General features: G+C 30.9%; 1 protein-coding gene and 1 pseudogene across 1 annotated transcript; both read left to right on the top strand.

Moving 5' to 3' along the window:
• Nucleotides 1-1,164: 1,164 nt before the first annotated feature.
• Nucleotides 1,165-6,324, top strand: LOC111637586 (annotated as a pseudogene).
• A 4,475-nt stretch (nucleotides 6,325-10,799) lies between these two features.
• LOC111637594 (gastrula zinc finger protein XlCGF71.1-like) lies at nucleotides 10,800-14,255 on the top strand. The gene is made up of 2 exons (XM_023383116.1): nucleotides 10,800-10,928; nucleotides 13,386-14,255. Exon 2 carries the CDS (start codon nucleotides 13,413-13,415, stop codon nucleotides 14,253-14,255), a length of 843 nt encoding a protein of 280 aa, XP_023238884.1. The 5' UTR covers nucleotides 10,800-10,928; nucleotides 13,386-13,412.

The following is a 14,255-nucleotide window of genomic DNA, read 5'->3' as shown; positions in this document are numbered from 1 at the left end:
GTATATACGTAAAATTTATTCGTTACACCTTATAGCTCTTCTATTACTTGAGTTCTTTTATGCACAATACTGTATATTCATTTGCGTATGTTGTGAATAACTCAACTAAATAGAAAGCCTTTGTTAATTTGTTTGCATCATTTGTCCATCAAGAAGCTGAAACACATAAATTTCTATTATATAAAAGTTAAATAATCGATGCAGAATGAATTTGTTAAACTTATTTATTTTCATAGGTTTTAAAGTATTAACAATAGGTGAGTAGTGAATATGAGAGTTAAACTGTTCAAAGAAATGATATTGAAAAGTATTTATCTGACACTGTTTAGCGATTTCTAAAACGTATGTATATGTTTTCAGCAAGGTATGTGATAAGGTTAATGAAACTTTACCTAATTTTAAAAAACTAAGAAATAACATTACAGTGTTATTTTAATTCTCTATAAATTAAAATAAAAATATATATATAACCAAAGAGTTGGAATTACGAAAAATTAAAAATCAATTTAATAATTCTTACAGTTCGGTTAGTTTCTATTTAAGTAATTTACAAGTGAATTTTTCCGAGGAAGTTATAGTTAATAAAATGCAGTAAAGTAACAATCATATAAAATTAACAAAACTTTTAATTTTTAAGTATTTTTGATTAATTCCACTTTCTAACTGCTAATCGTTCAGTCTCTGCAGCTTCTTGACTCACTCATCATCTTCGTTTTTCTTTGCGTGAAATCTTTTTACCGATGCAAAATAATTTATTAAAAAGCTCAGTAATTAAAAATTATCGTTTGTAATGCAGTATTTTCAGAGATTGTAACATGCTTATTGCAACCGAACAAAATGTAGCTTTTATCTTGCGCATGCAGGTTTTAACACTGCACCTTACCAAAATCATGAGACAGTGTTCGGTGGCGTGCCATACATTGTTTCTAGTGCGAAACTCGCGCGTTTCTGTAGTTTTATGTAAATCAATACGTCACATAAAGTACCATAAATCGATTATTTATAAAACGATTTATCGTAAGTACATTTAAAACATGAATGTTTATGAAAGTATACGATTGAAAAGTATAAAAACTTGATGTTGTACAAAGGGTTCAGTGGTGTAATAATTTTAATATAAGATAATTTTTATGCAAATTAAAGAAAACAAAGTATGTGCTCATATGGATGTAAATAAAAATTAATATAACTTGAAATGGTAACCAATAGATAATCGATTTAATGAAGCAGATTCTGTAATTTTTTATTTCTGTTTGAGTTTTATTATCAAGCAGCACCCATTAGATATTTATGCTTGCTACTGTTGTATGAATCAGGTTATTTGTTCAAAGTATCTATCGGAGACAGAAATTGTGAATGTAAATCTTGTAAGTACCTTTACCCTTATTACTTTATTTTAAAGTAATTAGCAAATAATATAATTTGTGTATTTATAAGCCGCATGGTTAATTGTTTTAACTTACATACTGGAAGCAAAATTTGCATAAAAGTATTGAAGGAATAATATTAATTTAATGACTAGTTAAATTACTACCAAGGTTTCAGATTTTCTTTTAGAAATTTATGAAGCAAGCATGTGGTTACAATAAATACGATCGTAATGTTTTAAATGAATTTCGAACATTATCCGAATTCGTTTTAACATAACAATATTACATTGCGAATTTTTATTTAAATTACTACAGTGGTTGAGATGATAAAATATTATAACTGTTAGTTAAACGGAATTTCAAACCTGACAAATCTGCTGGTTGATATCAGATTTTCAGTCTTCATAACGTGTTTTAAGAGGTAAATAGTGGTAAATTTTTTACAGAATGTTCTAACTACGGGAATCCTTTTGGCGAATCCTCGATGTGTTTCGTTTTCTTTTTTAATCAATTTATATAACATTCTAAATTTATAAACTGAAAAAATACGTCGAAATATAGATATTAAATTTATATTTTAATTTATAAAAAAAATAATCAGTAAATACGTTCTAGAGTCATTTTTTATTTTAAGAAAGTAATATATTGATAGTTTATTAAATATTTATCGAATCTTTCTATGCAAAAAACTGCAACAGAAGTAATGTAGTAAGGGTTCTATTCCATTAAAAAATTCTATTGTTTATTTTAGATGCGAGTACAGAGCACAAATTGCGGATAAAAAAAAATTATATTATTTGTATTGTGCTACAGATGATTTCAATCTGCGATCGTAATACAGTGGTGTCTCGTTTAACGTACGCCTCGAATAACGGACGCAGCGAACAACAGACTTTCTGTTTGGCCGTTACGTGACTCGAGCAAAGGACTGGCTGCGAACAAGTGCGAATGATGTTTCCACTCTTTCGCCGTAGCTAATGACAATATGCTATTTTTATAATATATTAGTATTAGTTAAAATTTATTATTAGTATATTTGAAGTACAGAGCTCCAGTTGGAATTCGACACGCTCACTTGTTTATTACGTACTGAACATCACCTCAATGCAGGGTATTTACATTTATTCAAGTGTTACGCAAATCATGGCTTCTAAAAAAACAGAAAAGTAATTTTAATTGAATCAAAACAAGAAATCATTAGAAAAAGTGAATGTTGACAAAAACTTTTTTGTCGAATGGGGGAGAAGTCAAAAATTTACAAACACTCATATCCAAACAAAGCTGAGGATAACAGAATCAATGATCTCTACAATGACGCACTTGCCCGTCATTTCCGACAAGTGTTGAAGAACAGAGAGAAACAAACCACCTTGTACACGTCTTTTCAGAAGCCAGCTGTCGAAATACAAGGGATGGAAGAAGAGGAGTTGACCTTGCAATCTCGATAGTCTCTCCTGAATCTGACTTCGATAAAGAAACAGTAAAAAGTGACCTACTGCAATCTGTAGAAGATCTCTATCTGTTTGAATGTGTGAAGAAAGTGTTCCTCCACATCATCCGCACAACTTCTGACTATCCGGCATAATTCGTGACTGCTCCGTTTTCATTTGTTTTGTGGTACAGTACGGTTATTTTATGCTGCGGAACGAATTATATGTTTTAACATGTATTTCTATGAGAAATTGCGTTTCGTATAACGGACTTGTCACTTAACAGACCCACTGTCCGTTAAGTGAAAACCCACTGTACGAGGCTCCACTGTATTATGTTATTTTCTATAAATGTTACCGCTAGAGCTCGAAACCCGTTAATATGTACATTACCTAGCTTATCTGCAGATTAACTAGCGTGATCCGTTAAAGTTGCGAAAATTGTTCCATTTCTGAAATTACCTAGGTAATCTGCACATTACCTACTAGGCACTCCGTAAAGTGGAATAAGATCTTTGCCACAAATAAATGTACCACAAATAAGTGTGCTTGTCACAAAAACCAATTGCTATGTAACTTAAAGTGTCACCAATCTTTAGACTACAATAATAAGTAAGCAGGATTGGTTAATGTCGCTTATGGTGACTAAAATGGTGGCTCGTCTCTGATTCCAGCGAACAGAAGAAAGAAAACAGTGGGGACGCACGTTCTAACCTAGCCTAACCTAACCTATTCTAATAATTTGGTTGATAATAATTATGGTAATTTATTAGAATAGGTTAAAATAGAACGTGCGTCCCCACTGTTTTCTTTCTTCGGTTTGCTGGAATCAGAGATGAGCCGCCATTTTAGTCACCAAAGGTAACATTCACACACAATTTTATCATGCGATCGCCGGAAAAAGTATGATAACTTTCTTATTTTTTTGTCTCTGGTCCAAAAGTAGGGTATCGTTGAACTCGTCTCGGTCCCCTCAGTTCAGATATATACTCAAAGTTCCGAAATTCCATAGGTGGTAATTTATATAATTTTCCATTTCTCTAATTGTAATGTTTTAAACCGCTTGATTTTTTGTATTACAGCTTTTTATTTGATTGATGATTAACTCTATTAACTAATTTGTTGATCGTTTTATTCTATTAATTCGATTCTTTAGATATCGATAATTAAATAACATTATGTTAATTTATACGTACAGAAACGTTGCTGTTGTTACAGCAAAGATCTTATTTTCACTTTACCGTATGCCTAGTAGGTAATGTGCAGATTACCTAGATACTCTGCACATTACCTAGGTAATTTGAGAAATGAAACAATTTTCCCAACTTTAACAGATCACCCTAGTTAATCTGCAGATTAGCTAGGTAATGTACAAATTAACTGCTTTCAAGCTTTAGTGGTAACATGAACACTCCTAGATAAACACAAAGATTTTAAGCAACTGTATTTAAAGTTCTTGTTTATTTTTCAGATATTTCAAATTTAGGAAAACGTCACGATGACATTCAAATGTGTCTTTTGTTTTAAGACTTTCTCTCGCAAATATTCTCTCAATCGTCACAACAGACTTCACACCACAGAAAAGCAATTCGAATGTGATATATGTAAAAAATGTTTTTCAGAAAAAGTTGATATGATTGTTCATCGTAGATCTCACGCAGGAGAAAAGCCATATCAGTGCAATATATGTGATAAACGTTTTTCTTATAAAAGTGTTTTGTCTGTACATCATAGAATGCACACTGGAGAGAAGCCATTCAAATGTAATGTATGTACCAAGAGTTTTGTTCTAAACAGCAATCTCTCTCTTCATCTCAGAACCCACACAGGAGAAAAGCCATTCGAATGTGATATATGTAAAAAATGTTTTGCAAGAAAATTGGACATGACTATTCATCGTAGATCTCACACAGGAGAAAAACCTTATTAGTGCAATATATGTGATAAACGATTTACTCAGAAATCAAGTATAACTATTCATCATAGATCTCATACAAAAGAAAAACCTTACCAGTGCAATATATGTGATAAACGTTTTGCTTATAAAAGTGTTCTCTCTGAACATTGTAGAATGCACACGGGAGAGAAGCCATTCAAATATAATGTATGTAATAAGAGTTTTGCTGCAAATAGCAGTCTCTCCCGTCATCGTAGAACACACACAGGAGAGAAGCCATTCAAATGTGATACATGTAAAAAATGTTTTGCAAGGAAATTTGACATGACCTGTCATCGTAGATCTCACACAGGAGAAAAACCTTACCATTGCAATATAAGTAACAAACATTTTTCTCAAAACTCCAGTTTGACCGTTCATTGCAGACAGCATACAGATGAAATGTCTTTTAAGTGCAACAACTGCAATCAAATGTTTAGATATCCCTCAAATTACAGTAAACACAAAAAAATACATACCGTATTACAAGAATTCTCCTGTTGTTTATGCAGCACTTACTTCACTAAAGAAGATACAATGGTTAATCATGTTCGGGTGCATATTAGTTCAGGCTGCCCAAAGTGTGACTGCCAGTTCTCATGTGAACGAAGCTTTTTAGCTCACGTTCTTGAACATTCGAAAGAAACACCACGACTATGCGAAACTTGCCTTCACCCTTTTGCTCGGATTTCTGCTTTTAAATTGTATAACACTATTTTATTGTTTCTGAAAAATGCATCTTACTGTGCGGATTGTGGATCAAAAATATAAATTGTTAAAAATCTAAAAAATTTTACTTCAATTATGCTCCAGTTTCGCTATTCAGTCGTATGTTTATTAAGATATCGCTTACAATACAAATAAATTTAACTTTTGTTTTTTCAACAGGAAGCTGTGATTTAATCTAACTTACTTTCCCTTATTCAAATGTGATTGATTAAAGTTAATTGTTGTATTTAAAACACAACCTTATGTTTTATATTAAATGTCAGTTTTATAAATAATGATTTATGAATGTATATTAAAAATGAAATTTAGAACAACAACTGATACTTCATACTTTATCTATTTTTATTTTTTAATCGTTCTGCAATTAACACGTATATTGTAAACGAATGTAGTGTAACTTATGTGTATTGAAATACGCGATTATGATTGTAGCATTTTCTATATTATCAAAAATATTTTATTATTACGTATAATAATGTAAATACATAATTAATTTATCAAACATATCATTAAAAAGGACTATTTATAATATTGTAAATTAATATTTTTGTGCTGTCATATCTTTTCGGTATCTTTATTAAATACTGCATAATCAGTGCAGATAGATAGTATGTTTTCTCTGTAAAAAATTACAATCATTCTCTTATATCACTTAGATATCTGTACTGTTTAAAACAGCTGAATATAGACTCAAATTTTTTGCATAATTTTTTGATAATACAAGAGTTTGGCATAAAAGAGAATGGTTCAAAAATCAACATTAACTGTAATTCTCTATGTGTTTTTAATGTGATTTTTGAAGTTTGGTGTATACAAGAGAACGATCTTGTTGAAAACGTATATTAAAATACCGTTTTATAGATACGTACCTAAAATTTGTTTTCAGTGTTATACATTTTCTTATTTTAACAATATAACTACAAATTTACGAAAAGTTTTGTACGTTATATTGAAAAAAAAATACGTGGAACGTGCATCTCGACTGTTAGCTTTCGTTATTTTTTATCTTCTTAACACGCATAGCATTTCAACCAAAAGTAGTTCACTTAATTATGTTAGTTGCATTCATCTTGCAGAATTACCATTAAATAAAGTAGATCTACTGAATATGCACAATTTCATCGTGGAGTTAACAGCGTGAGATTTTAATACATTAAACGTGAATAGTATATTAAGAAAACAACATTTCTGAAATTAAAGAATATTAGTTTTAGTGAAAAATAAGTGTATTTAATTACAATTAAACCAATAGATATTGCCACTGCTCAAGCAAAATCTGTTCGAAAAAAGAACTTAGGTGATGTAATTACACATGCAGCAACATCAAAATGGTTTGCTAACAAATAAACTGTGGATATTTTTAAAGAAGATCATTCACATGGAAACAAATTTATTAGTTAGATGTAATTAGACTTATGTTAAATTAAAATTTATACGCTTACATAGCATTATTAATAGGCTATATTATATTTTAAAAAATTTATAATTGAACAATTTACATAACTAATGTACTATTAGCTTTCGATTACCACGACTTTTCATTTTTTCGGTAATATCTTTTGATTTTTCGGGAATTTCCTTCGTTTATTCAAGAAATTAATACAGTAAAAAGAAATGTCTGAATTTTTAATGTAATAATAGAAAATACGGTGAATTTTATTTGTGCGCCATTTGCATTTATTTCAAGTATACATTAAATTCACGATTACATATAACACACAGAGAAAGGAATGCATCAACTAAATCTAAAATTGCAGAAATCGTTTACAGAAGTTATTATTTTTTTATTTTCAAAAGTACAGTAGACTTTCCGATATACGAAGTAATGTGAGTGGGAGTAATACCGATATTAGAAAAATACGAATAAAATAATGTAAGAATTATAACTGATATTGTAAAATATATGTATAAGATTCCAAGAAAAAAGGCACGTCTTTTTTTTCTTGAGCAACGATGGTTTCTCTGCAGAGGCGACGGTTAAGATCGGTACGGCGAAGACAATCGGCTGGGCACACACAGTTTAAAATAAAAAGGAGGGGTCGATGCGTTATCAAGAGTATTCATCCAGTTTTTCAAACTGGATGAATACTCCTGATAACGCATCGACCCCTCCTTTTTATTAGAGAGTCTGTACTGGGTTTTCACCATGACCTTAACAAGAATTAATGTACAACGGTCAAATAGTGGATTTTTTATCGTAGATTTCAGGTGACACATTAAGAATCTGTGTGATTTTTTAAAAGGAATTAAATATGGAGTAAGATACGATTACATCCTTCTAGTTTTTTCTTAAGTGTTGGAAAAAAAATAAAGTTTTTTTTTCAAAAAGTAATTGATACACATCCAAGGTTCTATTGAGCATTTTGACACCAAAATCTAAAATTAGAGTTAATTATAAAAGTCATCCCAAAAGCCTGCGATCGTTTACTGATCGCCTAGGAAAATATAAAAATTCAATAATCGATGCCACAAAAAATTTGTTTAACGTATTTATTTTTATAGGTTGTGTTTCTATTAACAATAGGAGAAAAGTGAATATGAGATTACATCCGACATGAACTGTCTGTACAAATAATATTGAAGAGTAATTATTTGATACTATCAAATAACTGCAATTATTATGACGGTATTTGGATTGTCGTCATAAGAATTATATATATATATATATTTTATGAAGACGATCCAAATAACGTCATCCATTTCATCAGGTATAGAGAGTAGTATTACAGGCCAAAAATAGCTAATACAGCCCCATACCATAAGACTACCAACACCAAATTTCAATGCCGCTCAGTTATAGACTATGTCGCGCTTATTTTTCGAATTTCTGTATCAAATTACTTTAAAATAACTATTTGAAGAAACAATTTGTCAAACCACAAGTATTTTATATAAAATGAAAGTTAAAAACTGCAGAAATTAGAGATATAAAAATATAATGCAAATTCTTATGTCTAATAAATTTTTTCATAATTTATAACAAGTTATTTCGGTATATGTAACTCAACGCTAATATAGGCAAAGCAATGTTCTAAAAACTGTTTATAATTAGATACAGTAGAGCGTCGATTATCCGAAAGTCAATCATCCGAAACGTCAATCATTTGAAAGAATTCCAGTCGGCAAATTTAAATTTTCGCCAGTGCTGTGGCGCTGCAATCTTTGGCTATGTCTTGGGCTACTCAAATATTTTACGTTTTTGATACTAAATTAACATCTGAAGTATAATTTTTTATTGTTTTTATATTTTTCAATATATTTATTTTGTTCGTACAAAATTAAAAACAAAAATAATTTATAACGATACAGTAGTCTTCGTTAAGCTTAACATCGACGAAAATTCAACTCGAAGCGACACGCAACGGAGAAAAATTTCAACATGGAATAAATTAATACATTTTTTTGTACATAATCGGTTATCCGAAACATCGATCTTCCGAACAACCCCAGTCTCTAATTGATTCGGATAATCGACGCTCTACTGTATTTGCATAGGTACAACTTAACTAAATTTACTATCAACGTGTGCAGACTGCTCTAAATTGCGAAACATAGTTACGCAATTTAGAGCGCATATGCTGAAACATAGTTTCAGCATATGTGTTGCAACAAAATCGTAAAAAATGAAATTTTACACGATGTATCTCTTTTAACTGTAGAAGTGCAGGCTATCCATTTACCCTGAGATCAAGTAAGGAAGAAAGGTCAACCTGCGATGTGGGTTCTTGTCTTTTCTTTGGTCCTCCTGGAGACAGTCTAGTAGATCACTGCATCAAATTTCAGATCTGAATACTAACTCATATGTTAATGTGATGGTGTGTCTTCAACACAGGTTGTTGACCAAAATCACAAGAAAGAAAATTCCGATTATAATTTCTAATAAATTAATCAGAATTTAATTTTTTGAACGTTGAAATTATTTGAAATTTCTCCGGTAACTACCGACATATTCTTAACTAAGAATGAAGTAAATTTCATTACATGTATTTTTTAATTTCAAAAGTGTAAATTTATTTTTGATGTTATAAAAATTAATTATTTCCATTGTAGTTATTTCCATTTATTTTAAAATCATTTAAAACTTAACGTAAATCTAGTTATTTATTTTAATATACTGACAAACTTTTTTCAGATAATTGACATTTATTTTAATAAGTTTTACATTTGTAGTAAAATAATTTAAAATTTCTCAAAATAATCCAGAAAATGTAGCATGCTCAAATACAATATTTCAACTATTTAAACATTATTTCCTATATTTAAAACTTTATATATAAATGTAACACAAAAATTATGTGCAACACTCGTGAATTATATTGTAACTTGTATAGTGTAACATACACATCAATAGAGTATTTTCATTCATTTTGTGGTCATTTTTATATACACGGTGAATAAAAATCAGATGATAATTACATCATAAATATATCACATCATATCACAGATATATCACATCATAAATAAACGCTTAAGAGAAGCATCTAATTCAGTGTTTTCCAACCTTTTTTGTGCTATGCCCCACCAAAGCCTTTCTAAAATACATATGCCCCCTAACGTATACAGTGGCTATACAGTTAACTTAAACTCTGGACGAGTCCATTTTTAAATTTTCTCCTTAACAATCCAATTACCCCTTTGTGGGGCATGGACCCCACGTTGGGAAAGACTGATCTACACCATCATTAATTTTAATTCTGATACCATACCATAATAGACAAGGAATATCGTGGAATCGACCGAAAAATGAGAAAACTTAATGTTGTACAAAGGGTTTAGTAGTGTAATAATTTTAATATAAAATAATAATTATGCAAATTAAAGAAAACAAAGTATGTGCTCATATGGATGTAAATAAACATTAATATAACTTGAAATGCTAACCAACAGATAAATCGATTTAATGAAGCAGATTCTGTGATTTTTTACTTCTGTTTGAAAGTTGCTTTACCAAGCAGCACCCTTGAGATATTTATGCTTGCTACTGTTGAATGAATCAGGTTATTTGCTAAAAGTATCTATCAGAGACAGAAATTGTGAATGTAAATTTCGTAAGTACCTTTACTTTTATTACTTTCAAACAATCAGCGAATAATATAATTTGTGTATTTGTGAGCCGCGTGGTTAATTGTTTTAACTTAATACTAGAAGCAAAATTTGCATAAACGTATCGACGAACTAATATTAATTTAATGAGTGGTTAAATTATTACCAAGATTTCAGATTTTTTTAGAAATTTATAAAGCAAGCATGTGGTTACAATAAATACGATCGTTATGTTTTAAATGAATTTCGAACATTATCCGAATTCGCTTTAACATAAGAATGTTATTTTGCGAATTTTTATTTAAATTACTACAGTAGTTGAGATGATAAAATATTAACACTGCTAGTTAGTTGGGATTTCAAACCTGACAAATCTATTAGTTGATATCAGATTTTCAGTCTTCATAACGTGTTTCAGAGGTAAATAGTGGTAAATTTTTCACAGAATGTTCTATCGACAGGGAATCCTTTTGGCAAATTCTCGATGTGTTTCGTTTTCTTTTTTAATCAATTTATATAACATTCTAAATTTATAAACTGAAAAAATACGTCGAAATATAGATATTAAATTTATATTTTAATTTATAGAAAAAATTATTAGTAAATACGTTCTAACATCATTTCTTACTTTAAGAAAGTAATTTAGTTTACTAAATATTTATCGAATTTGCAGCAGAAGTAATGTACTTACCCAAGGGTTTTTCTATTGTTTATTTTAGATGCAAGTACAAAGCACAAATTACGGATAAAGAAAAATTATATTATTTCTATTGTGCTACAGAAGATTTCAATCTGCGATCGTAATACAGTGGTGCCTCGTATAACATACGCCTCAAATAACGGCCGCTGCGAACAACGGACTTTCTGTTTGGCTGTCACGTAACTCGAGCAAAGGACTGGCTGCGAAGAAGGGCGAATGATGTTTTTACTCTTTCGCCATTGCCAATGACAATCTGCTATTTTTATAATATATTAGTATTATTAGAATATATCATTAGTATATCTGAAGTACAGAGCTCCCGTTGGGATTCGACTCTCTCCGTTGTTTATTACGTACTGAACATCACCTCAGTGCAGGGTATTTACATTTATTCAAGTGTTATGCAAATAATAGCTTCTAAAAAACAGAAAGGTAATTTTAATTAAAACAAAACAAGAAATCATTAGAAGAAGTGAAAGTTGACAAAAACTTTCTTGTCTAATGAAGGAGAGGTTAAGGAGTTTACCAACACTCATTATCCAAACACAGCTGAGGACAACAGGATCAATGATCTCTACAATAACGCACTTGCCCGTCATTTCCGACAGGTGTTGAAGAAGAAAGAGAAACAAACCACCTTGTACACGTCTTTTAAGAAGCCATCTGCCGAAATACAAGGGATGGAACAAAAGGAGTTGACCCTGCAAGCCCTGTAGTCTCTCCTGAATCTGACTCCGATTAAGAAACAATAAAATGTGAACTACTGCAATCAGTAAAAAGTCTGTATCTGTATGAATGTGTGAAGAAAGTGTTCCTTTACATCCTCCTCGCAACTTCTGACTATTTGGCATAATTCGTGACTGCTACATTTTCATTTGTTTTGTGGTACAATACGGTTATTTTATGCTGCAGAACGAATTATATGTTTTAACGTGTATTTCTATGGGAAAATGCGTTTCCTATAACGAACTTGTCACTTAACGGACAGTGGATCCGTTAACTGAAAACCCACTGTACGAGGCTCCACTGTATTATGTTATTTTGTATAAATATTACCGCTAAAGCTCGAAATCCGTTAATGTGTACATTACCCAGTTAATCTGCAGATTAACTAGAGTGAACCGTTAAAGTTGCGAAAATTGTTTCATTTCTGAAATTACCTAGGTAATCTGCACATTACCTACTAGGCACTCCGTAAAGTGAAATAAGATCTTTGCCACAAATAAATATACCACAAATAGGTGTGCTTGTTATAAAACCAATTGCTATGTAATTTAAAGTATCACCAATCTTTAGACTACAATAATAAGTAAGCAGGATTGGTTAATGTCGCTTATAGTGACTAAAATGGTGGCTCGTCTCTGATTCCAGCGAACAGAAGAAAGAAAACAGTGGGGACGCATGTTCTAACCTAACCTAACCTAACCTAACCTAACCTATTTTAATAATTTGGTTGATAATAATTATGGTAATTTATTAGAATAGGTTAAAATAGAACGTGCGTCCCCACTGTTTTCTTTCTTCGGTTTGCTAGAATCAGAGACGAGCCGCCATTTTAGTCACCAAAGGTAACATTAACACACAATTTTATCATACTATTGCCGGAAAAAGTATGATAACTTTCTTATTTTTTGTCTCTGGTCCAAAAGTAGGATATCGTTGAACTCGTCTTGGCCCCCTCGCTTCAGATATATACTCAAAGTTCCGAAATTCCATAGGTGGTAATCTATATAATTTCCCATTTCCCTAATTGTAATATTTTAAACCGTTTGATTTTTTGTATTACAGTTTTTTATTTCATTGATAATTAATTCTATTAACTCATTTGTTGATCGTTTGATTGTATTAATTTGATTCTTTAGATATCGATAATTAAATAACATTATGTTAATTTAAGCGTACAGAAACGTTGCTGTTGTTTCAGCAAAGATCTTATTTTCACTTTACCGTATGCCTAGTAGGTAATGTGCAGATTACCTAGATACTCTGCACATTACCTAAGTAATTTGAGAAATGGAACAATTTTTGCAACTTTAACGAATCACCCTAGTTAATTTGAAGATTAGCTAGTTAATGTACATATTAACTGCTTTCGAGCTTTAGCAGTAACATAAACACTTTTAGATTAACACAAAAATTTTGAGCGACTGTATTTAAAGTTCTTGTTTATTTTTCAGATATTTCAAATTTAGAAAAACGTCACGATGAAATACAAATGTGTCTTTTGTTTTAAGACTTTCTCTCGCAAATATTCTCTCAATCCTCACAACAGAATTCACACCGGAGATAAGCCATTCGAATGTGATATATGTAAAAAATGTTTCTCAGAAAAAGTTGATATGATTGTTCATTGTAGATCTCACACAGGAGAAAAGCCATATCAGTGCAATATATGTGATAAACGTTTTGCTTATAAAGGTGTTCTGTCTGAACATCGTAGAATGCACACGGGAGAAAAGCCATTCAAATGTAATGTATGTAATAAGAGTTTTGCTGCAAATAGCAATCTCTCCCATCATCGTAGAACACACACAGGAGAGAAGCCATTCGAATGTGATATATGTAAAAAATGTTTTGCAAGAAAATTTGACATGATTGTTCATCGTAGATTTCACACAGGAGAAAAATCTTACCATTGCAATATATGTAACAAACATTTTTCTCAAAACTTTAGTTTGACCGTTCATCTCAGAAAGCATACAAATGGAATGCCGTTTAAGTGCGACATCTGCAATAAAACGTTTAGATATTTTTCAAGTTACAGTAAACACAAAAAACTGCATACAGTATCACAAAAATTCTCGTGTTGTTTATGCAGCACTTATTTCTCTCAAGAAGATATAATGGTTAATCATCTTCGGGTGCATATTAATTCAGGCTGTCCAAAGTGTGACTGTCAGTTTTCATGTGAACGAAGCTTTTTAGCTCACGTTCTTCAACATTCAAAAGAAACACCGCGATTGTGTGAAACTTGCCTTCACCCTTTTGCTCGGATTTCTGCTTTTAAATTGTATAACACTTTTTTATCGTATCCTGAAAATGCATAG

The sequence above is a fragment of the Centruroides sculpturatus genome, unplaced genomic scaffold (assembly GCF_000671375.1).
Source record: "Centruroides sculpturatus isolate CEXI.00-Female unplaced genomic scaffold, Cexi_2.0 scaffold979, whole genome shotgun sequence".
Classification (NCBI taxonomy): domain Eukaryota; kingdom Metazoa; phylum Arthropoda; class Arachnida; order Scorpiones; family Buthidae; genus Centruroides; species Centruroides sculpturatus.
The sequence above is the reverse complement of the archived record's forward strand: the minus strand, read 5'-3'. Positions and strand labels throughout refer to the sequence as shown.

What these genes read in the sequence shown, in the direction of transcription:
- LOC111637594 (XM_023383116.1), top strand. Translation starts at nt 13,413, where the DNA reads ATGAAATACAAATGTGTCTTTTGTTTTAAGACTTTCTCTCGCAAATAT.